Here is a 26,032-nt window from a genome sequence, read left to right as displayed (position 1 = left end):
GATGTCCTGTGAAAGTGGGTCAGGTGGGCAAGGCATGGATTTGTTCCCAAAAAACTGGGCTGTTACATTACAGACCAAGCCTGGCACCTCCCAGTCTCTTACACGTATACCCCTTGCATGCAGCCTGTCCCTGTGTGCTTCTCTCTCTCCTGTGATTAGGCAGAAGGCCCTTGCTGGGACCCTGTTGTTTGTCCCATTGGCCATCAGAATCAGGGGCCAACTAAACCTCTTTATTTTATCAGTTACCTAGGCTTAGGGATTTTGTCACAGAAAGCCAGCAGGAGCTAGGCCTCTTAGGGAGTTTTTGAAGTCCCACTGCCCACACCTGCTTCCAGAACAATTAAATGGAATTTTTGGGATTGGTCCTGAGATATCAGAATTTTAAAGCACCCCAGGTGATCACGACAGGCAATGGGTTATTTTTTTTTTTTTTAAAGATTTATTGACAGGCAATGGGTTATTATGAAGATTTATAGCTCTGACTATAAACTTACGGATATTTTCAACATTTTTCTTAACATTGAAAGGTAAATAACAAACTAGAGAAAACTTCTGGTTATAGATAGTATATATCTATTCATATCTATGTGGTTAGATACTGAGTTTCATGAGAAAAGTACTATAGAGTTAATATATGGCAGTGTCTGACACAAAGTAGACCTTCAAAACACCTAATATGTGACTTAAGAAAATAGTCATAGAATAATAAACACTAAGATATCCAGTAGGGAAACAGTTAAAGATATTTTATAAGTAGCTGATGAAGGAAAGTAATAGTTGAATTTTTTTTCCACTTCACTATAAACAAAAACCGCAAGTGAAGTTAGCACCTGGCAACTCACCTGGGGGACTGGGTGCTTCACACATGCTGACTTGACTGCTTACTGGTACAGTCTCTCAGGTGTGGCAGTAGTTACCTAAGCTTTAAAATCCTGCATACACTTGCTCCAATAAAAAGCTGGACACTTATTGGAAGAAAATTCTTGAATAGGCACAGTGATCTGAAAGTAAGGACCTTAATGCAGCCAGACTTGTGGCACAGTTGCTTAAACCACTGATTGTGCCACTGGCATCCCATATGGGCACTGGTTTGAGTTGCAAATACTCCACTTCTGCTCCATCTTGCTGCTAATGCACCTGAAAAAGCAGTGGAGGATGGCCCAAGTACTCATGTCCTCTGATACCCATGTGGGAAACCTACATGAAGATTCAAGCTTGTGGCTTTGACTTGGCCCAACCTTGGCCACTGTGGGATGAACCACTGGATGGAAGATATTTCTCTCTCTTTCTCTCTCTCTGCAACTCTGCCTTTCAAATAAATAAACAAATTTTGAAAAAAAAACCCAAGGACACTAACTACAGCTTGATTTGTAATAATAAACATTTGGAAATAAATATCTCAAAGGGAAGACCCGTAATGGAAAATGAAACAGTCCCGAAAAGGCAGTGGTATTGAAAGATCATGCCTTAAATATAATGATGTGGTTAAAGCAGAGGTTGCAATAGGGGGTGTACAGCATGACAAAGAAATGACCAAGTTGAAAAGCTCTCACACTCCCTCTGAGTTGTTTTTCTCAGACTGAACATCCTAACTTCCTTGAGCCACATGTCTCTGAAATATGGGTCCACTGTTTTGGACTCAAGGAGTGGACCAGGCGTGTGGGAACCTTTGGGGACCATCCTGGGGAGTGTTCACAGGACATTTCCTTGCTTCATGTCTGTTGAATGTGCTCTGCATAGGCAAGGCCCTCTTTAGGCTTAGGACTGACCAGCAACTTTATGGCTGATGGGGAAAGGATGGGAATGGCAGAGAGACTGGAACACACAAGGGTACAGCACTGCAGAAGGTTCTGGTATGTTCAGGGCTGGGAGAGTAATCAATTCAAAGACTTCTATTTGACATTAATGAGGCAATCTGGGGGGAGAAGCAGATAACATGAAAAGGTTGGCCTTTCTACGAAACGAGTCCAGGGTTTGGGGCTTTTGCTTAGTTTTCCAAATCTGAAGCTAAGGAATGACAGGTTGGGATCTTTATTTCAGAAGGAGCATGGCGGTGGCTGTATTCTGGAAATAAAGGGATTATTTAATCAAAGGACATCCTGTATATACTGAATGTCTAAAATTTTAGGAAAATATGTATCACTGGATTGCAATTTAAGTGGTTCCTTTTGGTATTTTCTGTATTTTAAATAAACTCCATTGTTCTTTTTTTTCCTTTCTCTTTCTTTGATTTGTTTGAAAGACAGAGATTCATTCCATGGGTTCACTCACCAGCATAGTTGGAGTTATCTATGCTAATCTAAAGCCAGGAGCCAGGGATTCAATCATGGTCCTCAATGTAGATGGCAGGGACCCAATTATTTGAGTCATCACCTGCTGCCTTCCAGGGTGTGCATCACCAGGAAGCTTGAATCAGAAATGGAATGAGGGCTCAAATCCAGGGACTCTAATAGGGACTGCAGGTGTCCTAAGCTGTGTCTCAACCCAAATCTGATTCTCTTCTATATTCATCCAGGAATCTCTCAAAGGGCTCCAAGGAGCAAAGGAACTGTGAACTCACCCCAGGCAGAGCAAGGAAGACAGGTGACAGCAAACAGGAAGCATTCCTGGCTCTGGGGCTTGCACAACTCTATGGAGATGGCCACCGTCCCAGAGCAGAGCAGTTGCTCTGTGCTCAGGCCTCCCGGCAACCTCCCCACCCCGCCCTGCAACGGGGGCTGGAGGCACTCACTCCCTCAGCCAGGCTGAAGGCTCCGTTGGTGGGCTGTGTCTGCATCTGCAGGCCTGGGTGGGTCCACTGGCAGGAGAACGGAGCAGACAGGCATTGAGGAAGAGGAACTGCCAGGTTTCTGTGAGGTCAACATGTGTCTGAAGCAACTCCGAATGGTAACAGAGAATGTAATTAGGTGATCTTTGTTTTTGTGTTGCTTTAAAGGAAAAATTAAGAACCTGTGACTCTTGTTCACGAGCTCATGGCTAGATGGAGTCATTTCGCGTTTATGGAAAATGTGGGCAGCCCCATCCATCAATGCTGAGGTTCTGAGAGTCATCCCCCTGTAAGCAATGAAATCTGCAGTGCGTCTCTGAGTGTCATGCAGAACAGAACAAGCCAGGACAGACAGCAGACAAAGCTGCAGTACAGCTCTGTCCTCCCCTGGGCTTCTGGCAGCTCTGAGTTCCCACTCTTGCTGTCGCATCTGTTCCTTCCTCACAGAACTCTCTAAATACATCAAAATGTCTTTGGCTGTCACCGTGACCACAGGACACAATTATCTTCATTTATTTCTCCCAAGGATCTTACAATTTGAGCAGAATTGCTATAAAGAAAGCATGTTTGAAAAGAAACTGGACAATTGAGATTTGTGACAGTATGGAGAATCTCTTCAAACATTCCCTGATTTCTCCCGCACTTCAGATCTGCTGTTCTCTAGAATCGTCATGTCTTGTTATCCTATGCTAGCCCTATGTAAAGAGAAAGTGAATGTGTATCATTGATTAACTAGAAATGTCACAGTTACTTTATATTTAATTTTTATTAAATGTAGATTCTTAATGGTTTTTCATTTCTGTACCACTTAAATTTCCTCCTTTGAGTAAATTCACTAAATGTTTCTTCAAACATATGAACCACCTTCAAATGTAATATAACTTTCATTCAGAATTAGTGATAAAAGATTCAATGTTGGAGTAATTTAGTAGAGGAAATTTCATCATTTTTCATATCATTGTTCTTGGATTTCCAAAATCAGCCTTTTGTGTTCAAACTCTGTTGGTTCATATACTTTATAAATGATATTTATATCATTTCTATCCCCCTCTTTATACATTTCTACATATCATCGTTTGCTCTACTTTATGAAGTTATTTCTGCCAAACTGCTCAGTTGAGGATAAAATGTTCAAACATTTTAATAGAGATTTAAAAACTGGCTCTGAAAGAGGGGAGAAAACTGTATTGTACCTGCATGTTCTCCCCAAAAGTAGTACAGCTAGATCTTGATTCATGCATTTTATTTATTTTTTAACCTGTTAGAGCTGCCTCACATTAAAACATTTTAGTTTTCCACAGATAATTTGTAAGACCAAACATTTTCCTGAGTGTTAACTTTATGGTCTGTGCCCATTTCTGTTCACTGTAGAGTTTTCAACTTAAAGATTTGCTGTGGAAATTTGTTTTGGTTGACTTTTCAGGAAAAAACCTTCACAAATTCTACACACCATGAGAGAGTCAAGTTCATAGTATTTATACAACCAGCTTTTATGCCAGATTTACCTGGTATCTTTGCCATCACTTAGAACAGGAACAGTTAATTGGGCAGAAGCTGGACTAAACTATGAAATATTGTGGAGTCCCCTCAATTACATCCACCTGTGCCCAACAGGTGCAAGGGGAAGGCCTGCCAGGGTCCATTCTAGTTATTTGTTAGTTCTACCATGCTAAGGAGCAAGCAACATAAATCAATTGAAACCAGGCTTTATGTGTTGATGAAACACCTGTTAATTAACTTAGAAGAATAATTATGTGAAAGTTGAATGATATGCTAAAGAATAAATGGTTCCGCAAAATTAGGAAAATGATGTTTCACAGGAAAAATACATAGTCCTTGGAAAAGAACAAGCCGGGAATGCTTGATATGAAATGTAAGCTTTACTCAACTTAAAAAAAATATGATCAAAGGTCTCAACAAGGATCTAAAACAACCAAAAATCTACTCCAGCTTTTAGATAGTTTTTATACTTAATCTCAGTCTGAAAAATACCTTCAAGACACACTTCAACAAGCGATCAATCACCCATAGATGGTAGAGCAATACCAAATAAACCATTATGTCTGTATTTGCCATCGGTGGAGAGTATGTGTTCAAAAGTGAGCCAAACATTTCACAGGCATCATCTTCCCAACCAGTCACATCAGGAAGCAGCTACTGACTTCTTTATAAAGGTGAAGGCAGAGAGGAAATGCGATTCAACCCCCAACTTGCCTAATTTGAAAGAAGCTCTTAACCAGCCATTTGCATTTTATTTCTCAGTTCATGTGTTTGATTCCCAAGGAAAAGGACAGAAGATACAGGTTGCTGGTGGAGGAGGGAAAAGCCCCAAGCTTTGCTCTACCAAACTCCCAAACCAGAGATTCGCTCTTCTAAGAAGAAACACGGAGAGCCTGATTTCAGAACAGATTGCTTCTAGGAATGTAATTGATGCTCTGAACCAGAATAAGCTATCCAGTCTTTGTTGTCCGCTTTCTCCTTTTCAAAACGTAGTCAAGTTTGGGACAGTTTCTAAAGTCTCTGCTGGCTTACCTTTTGAGCTCTTTTTGGTGTAGGCTACCAAGCTTGACCCTGAAAGTCCCTGGGCAAATTCTCACCCAGGGCAGATGACTGCCCACAGCCTTGGACCAGATGGGCATACTACCTGCTGGAAGATGGTGGCAGTTTTCCAGGGTTCTTTATTCTCTGTCCTGTGTTGCTCTCACTCAGTTCCTCATCACTGGCCAGCATGGCTAAGGAGCAGCATACCTGCCTCCTGGGTCTGCCCCATGCATAACCCAGTGCTATTCTCCCACTCACTGTAGCTATAAACCAAGAAGCTCAACATTCAATGTACTTCTGTCAAAACCCTTTAGAAAAGCAAATAATAAATCTTCTAACAAGTAACATTATTGGTTTGTTACACAAGAAGTAACAGCTGGATTTCTCTCTCTGAAATTAATTCTAATTACAAAGACACAGGGAGACAGAAAAAGAATGTGTGTGTGTGTTTGTGTATGGGGGGGTTATTAATGAGTCTTACCGTGTCTCCTGGCTGCGGACGCATCACGGACACACGATCATATCCCTTCCTTAGTAGGACCCACAAGGCATCGAGTTTTCCCTGAAATAAAACAAACATACGGAGATTAAAAATGAAAGCAAGCCACCATAGACACACAGAGCCTTCTGTGTATCTGTAGTTGGCAAAATGCAGAGATCTGCAACATGTTTGTGTCAGCCTCGGTGACTCTCCAGTGACATACATGCAGGACCCTGACTGTCATGAAGGAGCCACCTACGGCCCTGAGTGCAGCCACAAGTTTGCAAAGAGCAGGTTCATTCTAGCTCTTGGTGTCTAGCCTCACCCCATTTCTGGGTCTTTCCTCACATCACAAGCTCATCTTTTCAATTTTCACTTAGTTTTTCCTTTCCACTTGTTGCTCAGAGTTCAGAAATGAAGACAATGATGACAAGTTCTGGACAGTCACTAGACACAAGGCTCCTGGTATGCAGGTCCCTGATTGTGTACTGGACCCACTCAGCAGCTACGACCTGCTCAGGAATCCTGAGTTCACAAGACGAATTTGCGAATATCATAGATTCCCCAAAACCATGGCCCCTTTAAGGATGTATGCAATTGATTAAAACTGAGATAAGAGGCTGTGACAGCACTGAGGATTTCACAGTTTTGATACAGGGCACTCCTAACAATGACTCCTAATGTTGAACCTGTGACAATGAGAAAAATCACAGCAAGTTTGGTTAAGAACTGTTGAGATGGGGAGAATATTCTGGATTATCTGGTGAGCCCAATATAACCATGTGGGTTCTTGCTGGAGGGAAAAAGGAGGATCAGAAATTACAGCAGCACAGAGTGGGAGAAGTTTGAAGCCAAAGATTCAACCTAATGTCGCTGCCTTCAGAGCCAGAAGAAGTGCAAGACAGCTAGTGTGGGCAACCCTCCAGAATGTGGAAAGACAAGGCTTTGGTCTCCTAAAGCTTCCAAAGGAACACAACCCTCCTACATCTTGATTTTATCCCAATGGGTCTTGTTTTGGGCTTTTAGCCGGATGAGCTGTAAGATAAATAGATGCATTTACGTAGTGTGAAGCCTAACAATTTGTGGCAATATGTTAACAGTAGCAAGAGTAAAGCGATCCAACTCTTAGCACTCTCTGACATGTTCTGTGCTTGTTTGGCTATTGTGTCTCTGCCCATTGGAATGCCTGCTGCATGGAGGCACAGGTGCTGCTGGTTGTTCACTGCCAAATGTTCACTGCAGCACCCATTACATCTTTGTTGGATGAACGAGTGCTCATATGTGCGGGGAGCTTGTCTATCTATCCTTCTATTTAATTCTCTCCATAGTCCCCAAGACTGGCAGAGAGGAAACAGAGAGCATATAACCTTCCCAAACGCGCACAGCCTTGAAAGTGGAGAGCTGTGATAGGAACTCATTTGTCTCAAAAGCATGTGTATATCCTATAGCAGGTTTTTCTTCATACAGATCTTCTGGATAGAGGATTTAATTTAGGTCCATTAGAATAGGGTTTCTGAGCTGTGGATCACATTCCTTTAAGACTTTCCCCAAATCGATTTTGTGTGTTAGGACCCAAATTTTAAAGAAATAGAGGAGGGAAGATAAGTATTACTTTGTAAAAAATGCAGTTTAGCTACGTAAGTACAGGGCTGCAGGCATCCAGTGGGCCAGAATGTAGGACGTGCTTCCCAGGGAGGTGTGATCTGGGAGAGGCCTTCAAATGACAGTGCTGGAAAAGCAGGGACAGTCCGGAGGGTTCCAGTTTCTAGATGCAAACCATTTTGGTGACAGTGTTAAGAGTCACCTCCAAGACTTCATATTCCAAAGCTATTTCCTGGTGGATAATAGACACATCTAAAAAAACTGTGTTCTTGAATATTTATTGACTGCTGTTCCAGTTCCTGCGGGTTAAATGTTGTCTTGCCAAGTGTAGTGTTTCTCATTCCTTTTGGCAAGGAGGTTTCAAAAGCCTTTAAAAATATTTTGCAAAGACTTTAGAATGCTGGCAAGAACTGCTGCTGTGTGCAGCATGGTTTTCTGCATGAAGCCGTTTCAATCAGCAATTGAGTTTTCCTTTAAAGTTATGTGGGATCAGCATTTATAGTTCAGGATATTACCAGGTGGGTTTCCTGGACGAATGCCTCTTTTTCTTTTTCTCTGCCTTTTTTTTGGTGGGGGGCGGGGAGGAGGGATGTGTGTGGTGGTGGTGGTGGGGACTCTCAGTAGATGGCTTTGTAAAAATCAGCCCACCCACAGTGTGGATGCTAACCATTTGGTTTCCTGACAAATGAGGAGCCCTGAGAAGGGGCTAAAAGAAGAAATGAAGAAGTCCATTAATTACTTCAGCAGAAACTGGAGAAGCATATTAATTAACTCAGCAGAAACTGAAAGCTGCATGCCTAGCCGAAGACCAGAACCACCTGAATTGTAGAATACCAGGAGAATGAGCAGTATAGTATGCTCTTCTGTCACAACCTTTCAAGCTGCAGCGTCTCAGCATGAAGTGACAGGGTCAGACGGCTCGAGTATATTCCGATCTACCCTGCCCTGGCTCTGCAGCTAGGATGAGACACTTCACCTCCCTAAGCCTCACTTTCGGTCCTCTTGAACATGGAGATAATCACTGTCTACTAATCACTGTCTACTCTTTAGACCCAGGAAGTTGGAAATTAAATAGTGACACTAGGTACCTGTCTCATAAACAGTCTCCATTAAATGTTACCTAGGCTCAGGGCAAAGTCATGAGAATGAAAATGTGAATGGCTCTGTAGAAAGGCAGAAAGGCATATGGCACAAAGTACTAAGAAGCCAAGGATTCCAACTCTACAAGCTTCTGTCTGCCCATCTTCTAACTGGATGGCTACTGGCTCCCTTAATCACCATTTCCTCTTTCTTCAAACCAGGTGGTTTGATTTTTCTTGGGTTTTGGCTCCAACCTCTCCCCTCAAACAGCTCTCACTAAGGCCACCCAGATGCTTCCACACTTAGGAGAGACTGGCTGGGTTGGGCTGGGGTTAAGTGTTGGGTTGGGATCAGGCCTGCCCTCTGGATGCTCTCCCTTGGTCTCGGGGCTCCCAGCCTCTGTCTGCTCCATTCTCCCTCTCAGAGCAGCCCCAAAGAGCTCCCCTTGCTCCCCCTCCTCTGCCTGACCTGCTGGTGTTCCCTGTGACTTCTGTTGTCATCCATTGTGCTCTTACCTGATCTCCCCTGGGAAACTCTACCTAGATGCTCTATGAGCTGATGGTTCCCAAACTCTGTCTTCTGTTTGGCCCTCTCTCGAATTCCAGACCTGGGTATAGACTGACCTATGAAACCTTGATTGTAGTGTTGATATTTCACAGGTAGAGGAAACTAAACCTTGTAAGTTAAACTAAGTCTTTTCTGCTCAGATCTCCCATCCTCCCCGTTAGCATAGGATGCCATGGGTCAGAGCGTCACTGTCCATCCAGTCAAGGTGTACACCAGAGGCTTCCGTTGACCTCCTCCGTCTCTACCTGCCATCTCCTCATGTCCAACCTCAACATGTCTGGGGAGTGCGATCTGCACAGTAGCTCTCCTGTTGTTTTCCTGTACAGCCCCTTCTCATTATCTCTGACTCATGCGTAGGGCCAGGCCCTTACTACCTGTCACTCATTCTGTAAAAAATAAAAAGGTTCCAGATCCATCTTTTACCTCTAGGGTCCCTATTCTCTCTTCATCTGTTGATTAGTAATGCATTTCATTGCTAGCTCAAATAGAAACAATGAAAGTTTTGGGAACCTTGATCTTCTGGTGAAGGAGGCGAATGTCATTTCAAACCATGAGTGTGCTGGGCTGGACTGTCTGAGCCCATTGTAATGGGGCCAGCAGGGCCTTGGAGGAATCTTCTAACAAAGGCCCTGGCCTTTCCTTAGACCTGGGAGGAGTCCTCCTGGCTGATGTAACTTTATTCATCTTAGACTTGGACATCCATCATGCTCAAGCCTCAGAACCAGAAGCACAAAGGACCCAGTTCCCACTCCTTGGGAGAAGTGCTAACTGCTTCTATGGGACTCCCATAGGGTTGTTGGAGGGTTCCCAGCACACTTGGGACCCTCCAACAAGGTGTATGAGCTGCCACTTAAAAAAAAATTCCTTGTCCATGAAGTCAAAGTGTTTTGACTATAAAATGAAAAATCGACCAGTTCCAGGCTTCCAAACTGCATCTCACTCAGCCCCAGACAGTAACTTTCAACCCTCAGAGGCAGACAAACTGGAAGTTCTTTGTAAACTTGAGCTTTCAGGCTCTCTAAACAGTGAGTCTGTGCCTGCCACTCACAGCACCGTGTGCAGGGATGTTTACAGCTGCCTTTCCTTTTTTCTTTCTTTCTTTTCTTTGTCTTTTTGATAGACTGCAGCTGTGCCTTCTCTTCTGGCTTGTCCACCTTACATAACTGGAAGCTAGAGCTTGCGATTTTTGAGAGTAGCTCAACTTACAGGACCACTGTGGATTCACACTTGTGTTTTTATACCCTGAAATATATAGTAAATTGTGTAACTTGGACTTTCAAATAAAATCAATCACAGATCAAGTTGCAATTTTCTTTACACACACATTATTTTTCTTTCGTTTAGATCTTTCTCTAAGAAAAGCATCCAGAGAGGCACAGGATCTCTTCCCCTCACCAACAGTACCTATGACAACACTGGATGCTCTGTGCTGTTATCTATTCAGTCCAGTCTCAAGCCAACACACTGCAAGGACAAGTTGTTTCCATTGAAGGACAGCAGATGGGCCTTACAGGTGATGAATAGACAATCATTCCCTTCCCAGGTCCTTTCAAATGGCTCAGGCTTCCCCTGTGCTTCACAGTCTGGCTCTCTTGCAGAGAACAGCCTGTATGCCTGGTAAGCCAGGGTCTGGCTTTTCTCTGTTAGCTGTCATTTCTAGTCACACAGAGAGAACTACTGGAGAGGAAGAAAAAATATTTCTTTGAACCTTGCAAGTATTCCAACAAACCTGAACCCAGATATGGTTTTAATTTTATCTGCTGGTCATACCCTCTTGCTAGGCATGACTTTACTTGCTTGCAATGGTCAGTCCCCATTTAAGGAGAAGCATGGGGTATTGTAAATCCGGGGGTGGGGTGGGGTGAATGAAAACTGAACAAAGGAAACTACAGGCTAAATATCAAGGAACAATTCCTGATCCTGAGCCCAGATTGAAGAAGAAGGGGAGTGTGGTCGTTGTGGTCAGTGCCTTAAATTAGACTGGGGGACAGGGAAGGGGCGCGATGGTGCCTGTGGTAGCCCTCTTCTCTATGTGAGCACCACTGGGTTTGCATGGGGAACATGCTCACCTGCTGCTCCGATCTGTTTCATGGAAGGCTTGAAAAGTGAGTCAAATGCAAGACCCTGAAATATGTTTATGACTCTGCCTCTCTCGCTGAGGCACCAGGGGCCTTTCCAGTGCCTACTGACAATTTTGTGCTAGATGGAGGAGTTTTTCCTGGTTCAAGTGGGGACTGGCCAAGAGTGGACATGTCCGTCCCATGAGCCACCTGACCCTATCCTGTCAGACTTGTCTTAGCTTTCCTTGTTCCCTGCTTTAGAAGCCTGCTCCGACACCAGCTGCCTTCCCTTTGGTTTGGCCAACAAGTGGCACCAGAAGGCGATGAGAGGGCAAGGTGAGGTGTATTCCTTCTGTTCTGCTCTGTCCCATCAGAGATAGCTATGTTTTTATAGGGCAGGAGTCTGTACACACTTTCTAAAAAGAATCAGAGAGTGAATTGAAAGGAAATTTTCTGTAAATGGCTTTGCAGTTCAAGAGGCAAAATTTAAGGAAAATGATATGTTATTTATATAACCAGTCAAACACAACCACTTAAAAACATATCTAGCAGTGTCTGGCACGTATTAGGTACATAACAGGTAATGTGTTGACACACCAATTTCAAGTGGGCAATATTTTCAAGTTTCTAAATGTATCTGTCTGTATCCTTACGCACATCAAAAAACTCAGTTCAAAACCAAGAGTTAACAGAGGAATTATCATGCTTGAGAGCAGATACTGAATCCTTCATACAAAATCAGAGTTCTTACAACATCCAATATCACTGAAAGTCCAGCTGCCATCGAAGATGTGTTAGTCACAAGGTACAGATTTCTGAAAGCGATGTGCTAAAAAATCCCCTTTCTTCTTCGTGCAGAGGCTGCCTGGCTCCTTCCTGTCTGCACATGGATGCATGCTACTGCATGCTCCGCATTAGAAATGAGTTAGGAGTAAGCAGCTGTTTGTCAAGCGTGCTGTGTTCTGCCCACATCTTTTCAGAGTTCAGTCCATCTCTCCAGGGGGATTTATCTTGAAAAAGAATCTCATTGCTTTAAATATGGCAAACTCAAGTGGGAACATTAAATATTAAAATTTGTGTGAGTTCGAGATAGCTCAGTTGGAAAAAAACTCAACCATGAAGTTTCACTGCATTGTTTGAAATGGTATTTTTTCTTTTGCTTTTGTGGGAGGAAGGGCTACTAAATTTAGCAAGCAACTTGGCGAGCAATGAAGATGATTTTTGTTGTCATTGGAAGAGAGGTGAGACTGTGTGTGAGTGGTATGTGAGGTGGCAAAGGGAGTTGGCCTGATACTGGGCTGCCTTTTTTACTTGAGGCCTTGACACTGTCTCTGTTCTGTTTGAAACAAGGAACTAGAGGCTGAGGCCTTGCTATGGGATCTTGGGCTCTAGACCTAAATAAAGCAAGGACTTGATCTATGTCAGTTTCCTCCAGCATGGAACGTGGGAGTAAGGGCAGATTATGTCTGGAGCCCCCTCAGCTATGACTTTCTAGTGCTCTTGGGGAGTTGACGCAGATACTTAATGGCCAGGTGAAACAGCAAGAATGTTCACCTGATCACATGCATTGAAAGCCATTGTGTCTAAGAGAAACAGAAGACCCCTCTAGAAAGCATTAACTACCTCCTATGGTTTACACATCCCAAGTAGCCATCGGGAATGCTAAGCTCTACAGCCGTATGAGGAATAAAGATGGTGGAGAACAAAGGAGATTTTCTTACAACCAGGATGAGTCTTAGACCCATGGTCGATGAGAAGTGCTGGTGGGAGTCTCGGAACAAAGGGGTATGGGCATCTGTTAAAGCAAGTAGTCAGCGGCATCAGGGGGAAGGTTTCTGCTTTTGTTAGGTAGTAGGCTACCTGCAGCATAAAGCTGTGAGATACTACGGAGACGGTATAAGGAACTTCTGTGGCCACTACCCATAGCCCCTGTTCATTTCACTACCTTCCCTTGTTGAACTCCTAAAAGCTTAGGTTACAACACTGATAACATGGAAATTAAGAAAGTAATTACTTGCTTTTGTTGAGTCCAAACTTTAAGAAATGTGTTCCCTTATCAGCTGGTTTTGGGTTGATACTTCATAATGCCACAAGATTCTGATTCTTACTCTATATGTGTTTTATCAGGACCGATGACAGATTTTTGAGTAGAAAGAGACACACCTTGATGGGAGAGTACCACTTCCGGGGAGAAGAGGGCCGACGCATGTTATTGTTGAGATTCCGAGGCTCAGGGAATTCGTACTCTTGCTCAGGCATCTTCACTCTTGCATTCTTTGCCTTTTCCAACTTAGCACCTTCTTCTGTGGAGCCCTTTTCTCCCCAACGAACCTAAGATAAATGTAATACAATACAATCAAGTGACAAAATAAAGCGCACCGCCTTCTGAGAAGGGCAATGGCAATGTGGCAGGCATGTGCTACCCAGTTCTCAATGTCTTTGGGTTTCTGAGGATCAGGGAAAGGGGGCAGCTGTGGACAGGGAAAGGGGAAGAGCTAAAGGAGCACAGTGAGCCTTCTGCATGGATATTTAGGGGAGGAATTGCCCAGCAGTTAGGTAATATGCACAAAGGCCCTGCAGGCCCCACTGACTTGGATTTTATTCCAAGAAAAGATACCAGTCAGTGATTGGAACAGATAAGTGACCTGCTCTCACTCATGGTGGGAAAAATGTGGGGTGCCCAGTTAAAAGTCTCTGCTTCTCACCTCTCCAGTTCATGCCTCATCAAGCCTGTGTTGCTGCCAATTTGCTCTGAGATTGCCTGACTTAGTGGTCAACACATGGATACATGCCTGAGAAGCCTCCCTCTTACCTCCATCCTTTTAATGCCACCAACACCTCGCCCGCCATAGTAAGAGGCATCTACTGTGGGCCATTTCTTCTTAGGTAGACCATCATCATCTTCTTCCTGCAATGAGACAGCAACACATGAAATGGGCAAAACATCCCAGCTACATAGCCCACTCTACACAGGCCCACGATGGCAAAATGCACAGGCATGGAGTCAAGTCACACTACTGCTTACTGGGACTCTGAACAAGTCATATAAGTTAATTGAACTTTCTTTTCTTGTCTGGAAGGTGGGAATGAAAGCAGTGCTATTGATAAGTTGGTGGTACAACTGTGGAACCTACTTCTCTTTTGCTTCCCTATTTCTTTGTAGAGGATCTCATCTAATTCCATCAATACGCTGAAGATTTGCGAATCTCTATCTTTAGTCCTGACTCCACTGAGCTCCACTGTGTCTTGACATCCATGTCTTCTCTTGGGGCAATTAAATGTGTTAGTGATACCACACAAAGATTTCCTCAACCCAAATTTACTTTTCTTGTAGGCCTTCCCACTGCTTGGGAGCCTCCCTCTCTCTTTTTCTCTCTGTGTCTTTATTTTTTCAAATACTTATTTTTATGTATTTAAAAGAGATCTTCTGTCTACTAGTTTACTTCCCCAATAATCCACAGTATGTGGGGCTGGGTCAGGCTGAAGCGAAGAGTCTGGATCTTCACCCTGGACTCCTATGTGACAGGTAAAGACCCAAACACTTGATCCCAGTTCTCGTGCTGCTTCCCAGGGTGCACATTAGCAGGAAGTTAGAATGAGGAGTGGAACCAGGACTTAACCCCAGTGACTCTGATGTTAATTGCAGGCGTCCTAGTTGCTACATCAAATGCCATTCACTGGGAAATACTCTTGAATCGCCCGCTTCCCCACCATCCTTCCTATACCCCATGCCAATTTGCTAGCAAATTCGGTTGCCCCTAAAAGATCCCAAATCTACTTGAGTTCTCCATCACCACCACCGCTAGCATCCTAGATCCAAGCCCCCACAGGCCTTCCTCTGGATACAGTAATAGCCTCTTAGCTGGCCTCCCTGCTGCCATCTGGTTCCAGCATCCCGTTCTCTGCAAAACAGTAGTACAAATGCAAACCCTCCCTCTGCCCTGAGTGTTGTGCCTTTGCCCAGCACCCCAGCTTTTCCCTCACCCCTGTCCTCTCCTCTCCTATCTGTTCTCTGCACCCCTGCCCGTGACCTCTCCCTGTTCTACAGATACACCAAGCACATTCCTGTCTGGAGGCTCCTGCACAAGCCATCCCCCGACTCCTTTTTCGGGAATATTCCCCCCCACCCCAACTTCTTAGGGCTGGTTCTTCTTATTACTCCTGGGAGAGAACCTTCCTGGACAATCTTCCAAAGTAGCCCCAGTCTCTTGATCCCATTAATCCATTTTTATTTTCAGCCAACACATCTCATCAGGGCTTGATATTTATTTACTGATACTGTCTTGTCCCTTCACATGAGAATGTATCTTCCATAGGAGTGAGTGTTATTTGCCCTGTTCACATCGTGATTCCTGCCTTTAGAACAGTTCTACTTTACATGCATTTAGTGCCCAATATATTTGCTGACTTTACAAATATACATTAGATGAGATGACTCAAAGAAGGCAGTTAGCTCAGTGTTTGCAGTGTGACTCAGACAGAAGGTAGTACTCACTTGTCACACAAAATGATAGAAAAATTCACAGGAATTTATACGACTACAATTGAAATAATATTGTGACCATTTAAAAATGTCAAATTTTAACTGAGTCAAGTCAAACATCTTTTCATTTGGTTATTGTTCATAGTCATTGTATATTTGCCTGATGGGCTATAGTCTTTTTCATTTTGATTTGCTGAACTGTTTATTTAGTGGAACTAGTTTAATTAAATAATTTATGTATTAATTCACCTTGACAGCAAGGTGAATTGAAAACTTTGTCTAAGAAAAGAAAGAATTAGCATTTATGTATATCTTAAAGGAAAAGGAGAAAACAAGAGGAACTTGTCACTTTATGGATGGAAAAGGAAAGAACAACATTAAAATCACTCTGTATCTTGGCACTGTAATTATGCTGGCACAGGGGAGCATCCTGCACCTTTCACAGTCAGGAGGGGACAATGAGGAAGGGCTTCACTTTCCCAGCAGGGAAAGGATGCAGGGGAATGAACCAAAGAGGATGTAGCCATTCAGAACATGTCTACTGCTCACAACATTGCTGTGGGGCATCTGAGGAGTCAAGCACTCAGGATGGAGCCCTGTGTAAGGGCCAACTGACTCATGATGGAATGGTCCAGCCCTGGCTCCCTGTCTCATCCTGGTGCCCTCCACTCCCACTCCTGTACTTGAATATAGGAACTTCAAGAAGGAATTGCATCACACTCACATTTGCAGACTCCCTATGGAGATGAGCTGCACACCTTGGGTTCCCCCACGCTGCTCCCGCCTGCCTCCAACACCTCAGCGACCCCCTCCCCTGCTCTCTCTGCACCCCAATGGGTGGGGTCTGGGGAAGCGGGGTCTGCCTAACTCAGCAGGCGTGCACATGGTCTGGGGTTCCTGGGACACACAACAGGAAATGCCTAGATTTTAGAAATCCGGTCCACATGCTCGCGATCCCTCAAGTGCCCAGACCCGAACTTGCCTGCCAGACTCAAACAACAACAAAAGGCCCAGGGTTTGACCAAGGAGAGAGTCACAGTTTCCCTTGCAGTAAGCTAGGCTCTGTTTACACATTCTGGAGAGCAGAGGGTTTTGCAATCCCCCGGGAAGTGAAGGGAGCCTTTGAAGTAGCTTTTCATTTGGCTAAAAAGCAGAGGGAGGAAACATAGTCCCCAGCAAGGCCGCCGAAAAACTCTGCGGCACCTGAGGGTGAACTTCTATGTCTTCATGGAAGGCAAGAAGCTCTGGGCAGCTCCCTGCCACTGCCCTTCAGGGATGTCTCAGGGTGGGGAGAAACAAGTCTAGAAAGCCTTGGCTTGAGCTACCTTTATGGTAGTAAAAAAGAAACAAAACAACCATAACGTGCTCCGTGGTTACTGGAAGACAGGACTGGCCTTGCCAAATTGCTTTGTATGAGCAAAGTGGTAGGAATCACGGAACTCAGGCCATCTTGGCAGGAGGGCAACAGAGAGGAGTGGAACTAAGCCAGGGAGCAAACTGCCAGGGCCCCTGCAGAGATGGCTGGAAAGCCCTGCAGGACTGGGGGTGGTGAGGCAGAGGCCAGTTCACCATTCTGCCACCCAGCCCTTTTCTTTTCTTTTTCTTGCTTTAAATATTTATTTATTTTTATTGGAAAGGCAGATATACAGAGAGGAGGAGCGACACAGAGGAAGATCTTCCGTCCGATGATTCACTCTCCAAGTGGCCACAATGGCTGGAGCTGAGCCAATCCGAAGCCAGGAGCCAGAAGCTTCTTCCAGGTCTCCCATGCGGGTACATGATTCTAAGGCTTTGGGCTGTCTTCAACTGCTGTCCCAGGCCACAAACAGGGAGCTGGATAGGAAGCGGGACTGCTGGGACACGAACCGGCGCCCAAATGGGATCCCAACAAATGCAAAGCAAGGACTTTAGCTGCTATGCTATCGCTCCGGGCCCCCCTTCCCTTTTCCTTTTAAACCACCCTACAAGAGGGGTCCTTGCACTGGTATTGTCTTGTAGGATTATAGGAACCAAGTTTGCTGGATGGAGTCTGGCAGCTAAGATGCCAACTCAGGAGAGATAAGGAATCATGGTACCTGGGAGGATGGCAGCCTTCAAGGACAGAGGCAAGAAGGTTGTGAGCCAGTCTCACATCATGGATGCCAGTAAGGACCTGACTGTCCTCACAGACCCTGCTGTGCCCTTGGGTGCAGTCCTGCTGCAGCTGGAAACAGCTGTAGACTATGAAGGCTGATGTACTCTTTGGTTAACCTGTAATTGGATCACTCTGAATGTTGTCCTCAGACTCTGGGTTTTTCCATCTTTCCCAACCAGGCCATGCTTTTATAAAGCTCCAGGCTCTGCCATTCAGGGCTGCATATGCTTAGAACCCCTTGCCTGCTTCTGCATGTTCTTTGAGAGAAATAGTGTGTACCCTGTGAAGAACTCCCCAATTCCCCAGAGTTTTTTCTTCTTGAATTGTCGCAGGCTCTCTGTTGGGCCTGGCGTGGTAGCCTAGCAGATAAAGTCCTTGCCTTGCTCTCACCGGGAACTCATATGGGCGCTGGTTTTAATCCCTGCAGCCCTCCCTCCCATCCAGCTCCCTGCTTGTGGTCTGGGAAAGCAGTCGAGGATGGCCCAAAGCCTTGGGATCCTGCACCCGCGTGGGAGACTCGGAAGAGGCTCCAGGCTTTGGACTGGCGCAGCTCCAGCCACTGTGGCCACTTGGTGAGTGAATCGGTGGACGGAAGATCTTTGTCTCTCCTCCTCTCTGTATATCTGACTTTCCAATGAAAATAAAATAAATCTTGAAAAAAAAAGTTCAACGTTCTTCAGCCAACAAGCAACAACAAGTAGAAGAGGTGAGGTCTGAGCCGGGGGCTGCCTCACTCCTTTCTGTAGGTTGAAATGACTTGATGGGAGCAACACCCCTAGAACTGTGCATATGGGTCAAGTTCTGCAACAGTCCTTCTGCTCTGATACTCATTTACTAGAACAGTGGTAGAGTTAGCTAGATCCAAGTGGTTCCCAACTGCCAATCCACTATGAATCCCCGTGGCAACTATTTAGCAGCTGAAGTTGAACCCTCAGGGCTTGTTGGTAGGCATTTTTATGAGCAAAATAAACACAAGGCAGATGTCAACAGCATAGTTCATGCTCACAAAGGGATGAGTTTTCTGAGAGTGATAAGGTGAGACAATGTAATAAGATCACATCGACTCTCACAGATCTCGAGTCTCAGCCAACCTGGCTTGTCCACCTCCCCTGGTCTTGGGGGTAAGCCAGAGAAACTGCCCTCAATGTCAGACTCGGAAGTGAATCCTTAGGAGTGAATCAGCAAGTCAGAAAAGTTTAGCAACATTTAGATCATAGCTAAATAATATCTCAAAGGGTTTGAGATTGGTTCTGTGATGAACATGTCATGGTTGGTTTATAGACAGTGGTTTAGGATAGCACTATGACTGTCTTGTATTCTTCAATAAAGAATAATGTGTTTATTTCTTAGTAGCAATGCTGCTTTCTTATATAGTAAAAATGTTGAAATATAAAATACAGATTTCTGGGTCTGCTCTGGGATTTCTGTTTGGAGTGTGTGGGTGCGTGTGTGACTGATGTCCACTGCCAAGATGATGCCTGGTAATAGCTCGGCCTGCCATCCCTCCAGCATGAGGGCTACGAGGTCCATGTAGGTGTAACTGGAAGGGCTGCCAAGGAGTCTGAAGGGCTGCTGTTATCAGGGAATCCAGCCTGTCTGGCCCCAGACAACTAGTATAATTTTTCTTAGCTAGGTTTACCTATGTAAATAATTCTTGCTACAGATAAATTGTTAAATTAGTGAGTACAGTAAAGATTTGGAATTTAAAAGCCAGTTGTCTCTTATTCTAAAACAAACAACTGTTGCATAAAATCTCAACTTGCTATTATTGCACACAACGGGACTGCTAGAGCTGTGAAATGAATACCAATTTTAAGTACCTAAACACATGATGGCTACTGACATGCCTTTTACTTCCATTCCTTTTGACTTTTCCACACTTTAAAATCAGATCCCAAGGTCTTAATTCACCTGATGCTGAAAAATATGATGTTTATATGTTTATTGTCTAGTTCTCTGTTTTGGGTAGTTTCTTGATCAATTTCTGATATTTAATCAAGACAGAGTTTCAAAGAGAAATGGGAGGTTGTGGTGGGTTGCAAAACTCAAGGAAGATAGTGTCTTATTTTTTTTTTAATCAGTAAATGGAATGTCTTGCTAATTGTCCATTCCGGGTCTAGCCAAAGCAGTGTGATTATGCAGAAAAACTACAGATTGGGGTGGGCATTTGACTTAGCAATTAAGACACTGTGGTGTGTCTGCATGCTACATCGAAGAACTGAGTTTGACACATGGCTCTAGCTCCTGACTTCAGCTTCTTGTTAACGTAGGTCCTGAGAGCAGCAGTGATGGCTCAGGAAATTGGGTCCCTTACCACCCACATGGGAGACTTAGATTACATGCCCGACTCCAAGTTTTGGCTATTGTGGGGAGTTAACCAGAAGACAGGAGTACTCAGTCTACTGGTTTCTCAAATGGATAAACAAGCACACAAACAAAAGAGCTCTGAAGGTGTTCATGTGATTTAGATACAAGATTACTCTAATAAATACATGAAAAGGGTTGGAATTGTGGTGCAGTACGTTAAGCTATCGGCTGCGGGGCCAGCATCCCATGTCCACATGCTAGTTTTCACCCTCGCTTCCAGTCCAGCACTCTGTTCATGTGCCTGTGAAGGCAGCAGAAGATGGTCTCAGCTTGGGTCCTTACCATCCACATGGGAGACCCAGATGGAACTGTTAACTCCTGGCTTCTGTGCATACCTGGCCAAGCCTCGGTGGTCATTTAGGGATTAAACCAGCAGACAGTGGGTTCTCTCTTTCTCTCATTCTGTCTAATAAATAAGTTTTTAAAAGTTCATGGGAAAATGAAATTAAAAGATTAATTTTTATTTGTGCAAAAAAATGGATAGCCATGCATATTTTCCCAGTCATTTCCCTGAATTTTTTGAAACACCCTCATATTTATTAGAGTAAAAACAGGGATGAGGAAGCATCTTCTGTTTTACATGGTTGCTTAATTTGTAGATTCATATGTGTCTGAGATACATGGTTATGTAGGGCTAAACTATAATCAACTTTCCATGTAGTCATGGGGCTTCATGCTAGGTGTAACCCTTTCAACCGTGTGAGGCTGGCAGTGGTAGGAACTTGCGGAACCTGTGTGAATTGCAGGTGGAAGAAGAACGTAGTGTAGATTCCTGGTTGCGGTTTGTATTCGGATACTTTTTAGCCTGAGTTATTTTTATTAAACTGTACTACTCCAGAGAGCCCATAGACGCTGTATCAGCTTGACTTCTCCTTTTATTCTCACCATCTTTAGAGGGCTGTATCTTTTGAAGAAGCACATGGATATTCCTATGGTTGTTAACACTGAACTTCCCTGTTTTTGCTGAGATCTCCAATTTCAAGTGCTCTTTCTTTGTAATCTTTTTACAAGGTGGAGTGTGAGTTGGTTAAAGGACTCTCAGAATCATGCCTCTCTGTTCTAAGAATTCTGCTATTCCTTATTTTTTAAAAAAATTATTTATTTATTTATTTGAAAGGCCAAACTACAGAGAGGGAGAGACAGAAGTCTTCCATCTGCTTGTTCACTCCCCAAATAAGCACAATGACTGGGACTGAGTCAGGCTGAAGCCCTGCCACATGTGCAAAAGCCCAAGGACTTGGGTCACACTCTGCTACATTTTAAGGCCACTGGTAGGGAGCTGGTTTGGAATTGGAGTAACAGGGACTCAAATTGGCACCCCTATGGGATGCTAGCATTGCAGGCAGCGACTTAATGCACTACACCACAGCACTGGCCCCTGTGATATTCCTAATTTAAAAGAATCACTGAGACCTCATTAGGAAGACTCATAAAGTTGTCTTCATTCTCTGAGTTCAGTTATTTATATAGGAGACATAGCTCCTGTAAGAAGTGATGGTGGTAGAAATGATCAAAGCTTGAGTAATTAGTGCTTAACATGTTTACATGTACTGCTCCAGAGAATGCTTGACTTCATATTAGTTGGATTAAATAGCTATTAATTATATGAAGCTCTCTGAGGATAGGTCAAAGGAGAATTAGATACAGATCCTGGCTTTCAAGTAGCTAGTGGTCTTAAACTTTAATGCAGGAGGCAGGACCAATAAAACACCGTGGCAATCCAGAAAGGAGGAAGGGGCCCCGACTCTGGTGCAGGAATGCAGTGCACTTGCTCGAGACAGGAGCACACGAATTGGGCTGAAGCGTGGCTGTGATTCGGTCACAGGGAGCCAGACAGGAGAAGGCTGTGTGGATTTAGACCGAATTTCAGCGCGTTCCATAAAACGCTTTGCATGGGCTAAGTGACGTTATCTGTTTCTGTGGGATTTCTTCGTTTCTTTCTCTCCCCCTGCCAAAACACATCAGGAAGGAGATTAGGCTGCCTCATTTTCAGGGCCAGGACCCCTCTGGCCCACACGCATGCTGAGGAATTTGACACAGCCTGTAGGTAGCCTGTCCTTGGATAGCCTGGAAGCCCTCTAAAGCCTAACACTGCCTTGCCAATGTCAAGTAACTAATGCTGCCCTTCAGTGTCAAAAACTAGATTCAGTTTCTTTAGGTATAAGTCCAACTTCCAGGAAAGTAATAAACAAAATTGGAAAAGAATTCATCGACTTGTGTTTCTTTGGTTTTGGCTATTCTTTCTGGACGGTTTTCTGATTTGGAATCCTCTGCCCCCTTCTCCCCTCCCTGCTCCAAAATAGTGTTGTTGGGTTATGTTGTGTTGTTGGGTACAGTTACCTCATTCTGCAAATATTTAAAGAACTTGTGCAGTGTGGGGGGCCCTCTGCTGCAAACTGAATCTAGGGTGAAGCAGACCCTTGTGAGCTTATTCCTGAATCCCCTGGCAAATTTTGGTCATGATCCCCACCCTAGTACAAAGGCAAATGCAGAGCAAGCAGCAGAAGAAGGAGCAAGAAGATCTCTGACATAAATGAGGGAGGAACATTCCTCACTTCAGGCCAAACACAGCAGCCCCCACCAAGTGAGTTTTGTTTTGCCCTGTTTTTCTCTGTGAGTCTAAAAGACAGCTGCACACAACAGAAGCAAAACTAGACTGGAACTTTGGAGCTAGCCAGGGTACCTTCTCTTCAAGGATTAAGGAGAAGTTTTTGTAGATGTAAAAAGTTTTTTTTTTCCTCCTCTTGCCTCTTTGCATGGCTATGTAATTTCCTCCCTTGATTTCTGGGCAGAAAGTCAGCATTCCAACAAGATGTGTTTTAATTGATTGCAGCTATTAAATCCCTTGGCTTACTTGCATATGGTGCAGGACATAATAGCCACATGGAGTTTTGAATTAAATCATATATTTTTTTCTTGATATAGGAAATTTGACCAAGGCGTTGGGAAGAAGAGTGAAGGGTCAATGCAAGTTAAGCACTTTCTTTACGAACTGAAGACAAGAACTTGAAGTTTCATCAGTATGAGTATCTTTGGTCCCATTAAGTTACCGAACTGGCACCCTAATTTCTAAATTGGTGGGTGTTGCCTCTGGGCAGTCCAACTCTGTTGGGAGCCACTAGAGATTAGGAAAGCCACTTGCTATGTACTGCAGCCAGGCCTGCTCCTAACACCTTTTCTTATATCCTACCCTAGGCTGCCCTGTAGAACCTAACATTTCTTTTTCTTAAGATGATGAGGATTTGAGAGCATGGCCAGGATGTTAACACATCCTCATCCAGCATATTTTTATTACTGCCTGGAAAATCTGTAAGTAACATTGTTTTAAATGAAAAGCACATGGAATCCTCTGGCATCAGGCTATCTCTAGACATGGCCACTCTGTTCTGATCCACATACACAGAGACTAAATCTGCAAGAAGAGAATTCAAAAATGTTGGGAGTGGAGAAAAAGAGGGTACTGACAAACATTTATGTTTGCATTTCAGATTTTATCTTTGCACGGAGAAAACTCTGCTAGACCACTATGTCTTTGGCTGCTAGTTTAGTTTGGTTTATTTTCATCCCTGGGTAGGAAAGGAGCAAAGGTTTCTCTCCTGCCTATTTTTCATGTAGTGGCCCTGTCCAACTCAGCTCTGCTCTGAAGGGGACTATGTGTCTAGCCAGCCCAGACAGCACTCCCCACTCCCCTGCACTCTGCCACCCTGTCCACTTGGCCGCACCCTTCTCTGGTCACTTACCTCACTCTCCTCGGCAGGTGGGGGAGGGACCTCCTTGATTATCTGAAAAGAAAAAAAGAACAGTTCCGTGAAAAGCTGTGGCTACCTGTGTTCTAATTCTTAGTTGTGATTACTGTAATTCCATATAGTAAAACATTTCTCCCTGTAAGTGGCTATAATGCAAATTGATTGATCGATTGATTGATTCAGTATTTCCTGTACCAAATCCTTCTTCACCCATACATCCAATCATCCACACATTTAATTAAACAGCATCACATGATGGAAGGCAAGATGTATGACAACGATGAGCTAGGGATGGCACGTCCTTTAACTGTCATTGGCCTCAAAAGGTACCCTTTGAGGGAGAATGTGATGGCTCTGGCTCCATAGAGCATCCTCAACAGAAAGCAGCAAGGGAGTGTTCTGAGATTCTTTCAGGGCATCGAGGTTTATGGGTTGAAAGAGACACCTGAGGAACCCTGGGGTGACATCGTAACAGGCAAGAGGAAATGCCACATGGGAAGACAGTGGGTGGCAGTCAGCAGCCCCCTCCTTGCTCTTGTCTTCAGCATGTACACCCCTCTCTTGAAAGGAAAGTCCTGGGCATCAATTTGACTTAGAGTCTCTCACATGTCTCTTTGGGTATTGTCTACTGTGACTCCACTACAACTTTGTGAGTGTTTGCTCCCTACCCCCTAAACTTATTATTTGAATTTTGGCTCCCAACATAAAGTGTTTTTTCCTTCTTCTCTTCTCTTTTCTTTTCTTTTCTTCTCTCTCTCTCTCTCAGTTCCCACTAAGCCCAAGAGCTCGTGTCACATCCCTGACTTTTGCAGTGTCATGTCCGCCCCTTTGGAGGTGAGTGCACAGCCACTGCCCACAGGACTGCTACTTTAATCCTCCACCTGCTGAGTGTGGCTGCACAGCTGCTGTCAAGCTCCATCCCACTTCTTCCTAGGAAGCCACTGTGTTCTCTGATTTGATGATCTGTTTGGGACCTTGTCAGGGCTTCAAGCCTCACAGTGTCGCTCTCCCCACCGTGATCTGTACCATCATCCCTGTATGCAGAGACAGGATGTTGCCTGGGTTTCTACCACCCGCAGCCAGGGGCCAACACTCCAGTCATCTGAAGCACAGCATTTACTGCACTGTAGAGACAGAGGTGAGGACTCCTGCCTGTCATTTCTCCTGTCTTCACTTCCTGTTGCCCTTGGAATCCTGGTGAAGGACAAAAGTCTCTGGGAGGCAGGCAGTCCAAGCTTTGCTCACTCAGTCAACTCTGGCTCAGAGCTGCTGCAGGCAATCCTTGGAGAGGAGGGCCCTCACCATACAGTAATGGCTTCTCATCATCCAAGAGGGGGCGTATTACTTTAAAACAGGAAGTGTTAGAAATTGGAGGGAGGAGCAAGGCACTGGGGAAAGAAACTTGAAATACATTCCTTCCCCTAGGATAGTAGGGAGCAGGTTTTTTGGGAACACAGGTAGGTGCTGATGAGGCTGGTGTGGGCATGCAGGGACCCTGGGCGTGAAGAGCTGTGGTACAGGCCAGCTGCTATTCTGTCTTCCCAGCATCGTCGACCTTTCCCTCCCTGCACATCAACATAAAATGGCAGGCCAGTCCCCCTGCCCTCTCCTGACAGGATTCGCCCAGTCCTTGACCTTCCTGAGCAATAGTGTCATCATCCGTCAAAGGGAGCAAGAACAGTGTCCCTGCAGAAGCCGAGCCATGATGAGCAGTCATGTTTTCTGATGTGAGAGAGGTCCAGTAGGCCTCTTAGGAGGCTCCTTTCTTTTTCCGCCTGCCTGCTTGCCTCTTGCCTTGATTCCTGAATCACGTCTGGGATACTGTTGATGGTGGTTTCTAGAGGGAGATGCAAAGGAGCCAGAGACTCATCAAGGGAGTAAGACAGCAGGCTGTTGTCTGGGCAGTGACCAGGGGCCTGAGTGTATGAGCTGCCACCTATGACACTGGCAATGAAGTACAGCAAAAACAGCCCTTCCTCTCTGGGGTTGTTGTATGCTTGAACTTGCTGGGAATTTGCTGATATCTAGTCTACATCCTGCAATGCACCAGATTCAGAGGGGAGTCCAAAGACAATTCCTGAACCCAAATGTATTAGTTATCAATCAAAGGGGAGCTAGCTTATAATCTAGATTCTCCAATGCTGCATTGAGCTTCTGGAAGGACACCACCAGGTTCAGGACACCACCAGGTCTTCTAACCTGGC

General features: G+C 44.6%; 1 protein-coding gene across 1 annotated transcript in view; it reads right to left on the bottom strand.

Annotated features, from left to right (window-relative positions):
* Window positions 1-26,032, bottom strand: part of ANTXR1 (ANTXR cell adhesion molecule 1) — a 194,909-nt gene that overhangs the window by 40,935 nt on the left and 127,942 nt on the right. Inside the window, exons 14-17 of the mRNA XM_058667911.1 lie at window positions 23,823-23,864; window positions 13,911-14,006; window positions 13,262-13,429; window positions 5,790-5,870 (exon numbers count right to left, since the gene is read on the bottom strand). Of these exons, the coding sequence (XP_058523894.1) occupies window positions 5,790-5,870; window positions 13,262-13,429; window positions 13,911-14,006; window positions 23,823-23,864 (387 nt within the window). The remainder of the gene's footprint in view (window positions 1-5,789; window positions 5,871-13,261; window positions 13,430-13,910; window positions 14,007-23,822; window positions 23,865-26,032) is intronic.

This window comes from Ochotona princeps, chromosome 8 (assembly GCF_030435755.1).
Source record: "Ochotona princeps isolate mOchPri1 chromosome 8, mOchPri1.hap1, whole genome shotgun sequence".
In the NCBI taxonomy this organism is placed as follows: Eukaryota; Metazoa; Chordata; class Mammalia; order Lagomorpha; family Ochotonidae; genus Ochotona; species Ochotona princeps.
The sequence above is the reverse complement of the archived record's forward strand: the minus strand, read 5'-3'. Positions and strand labels throughout refer to the sequence as shown.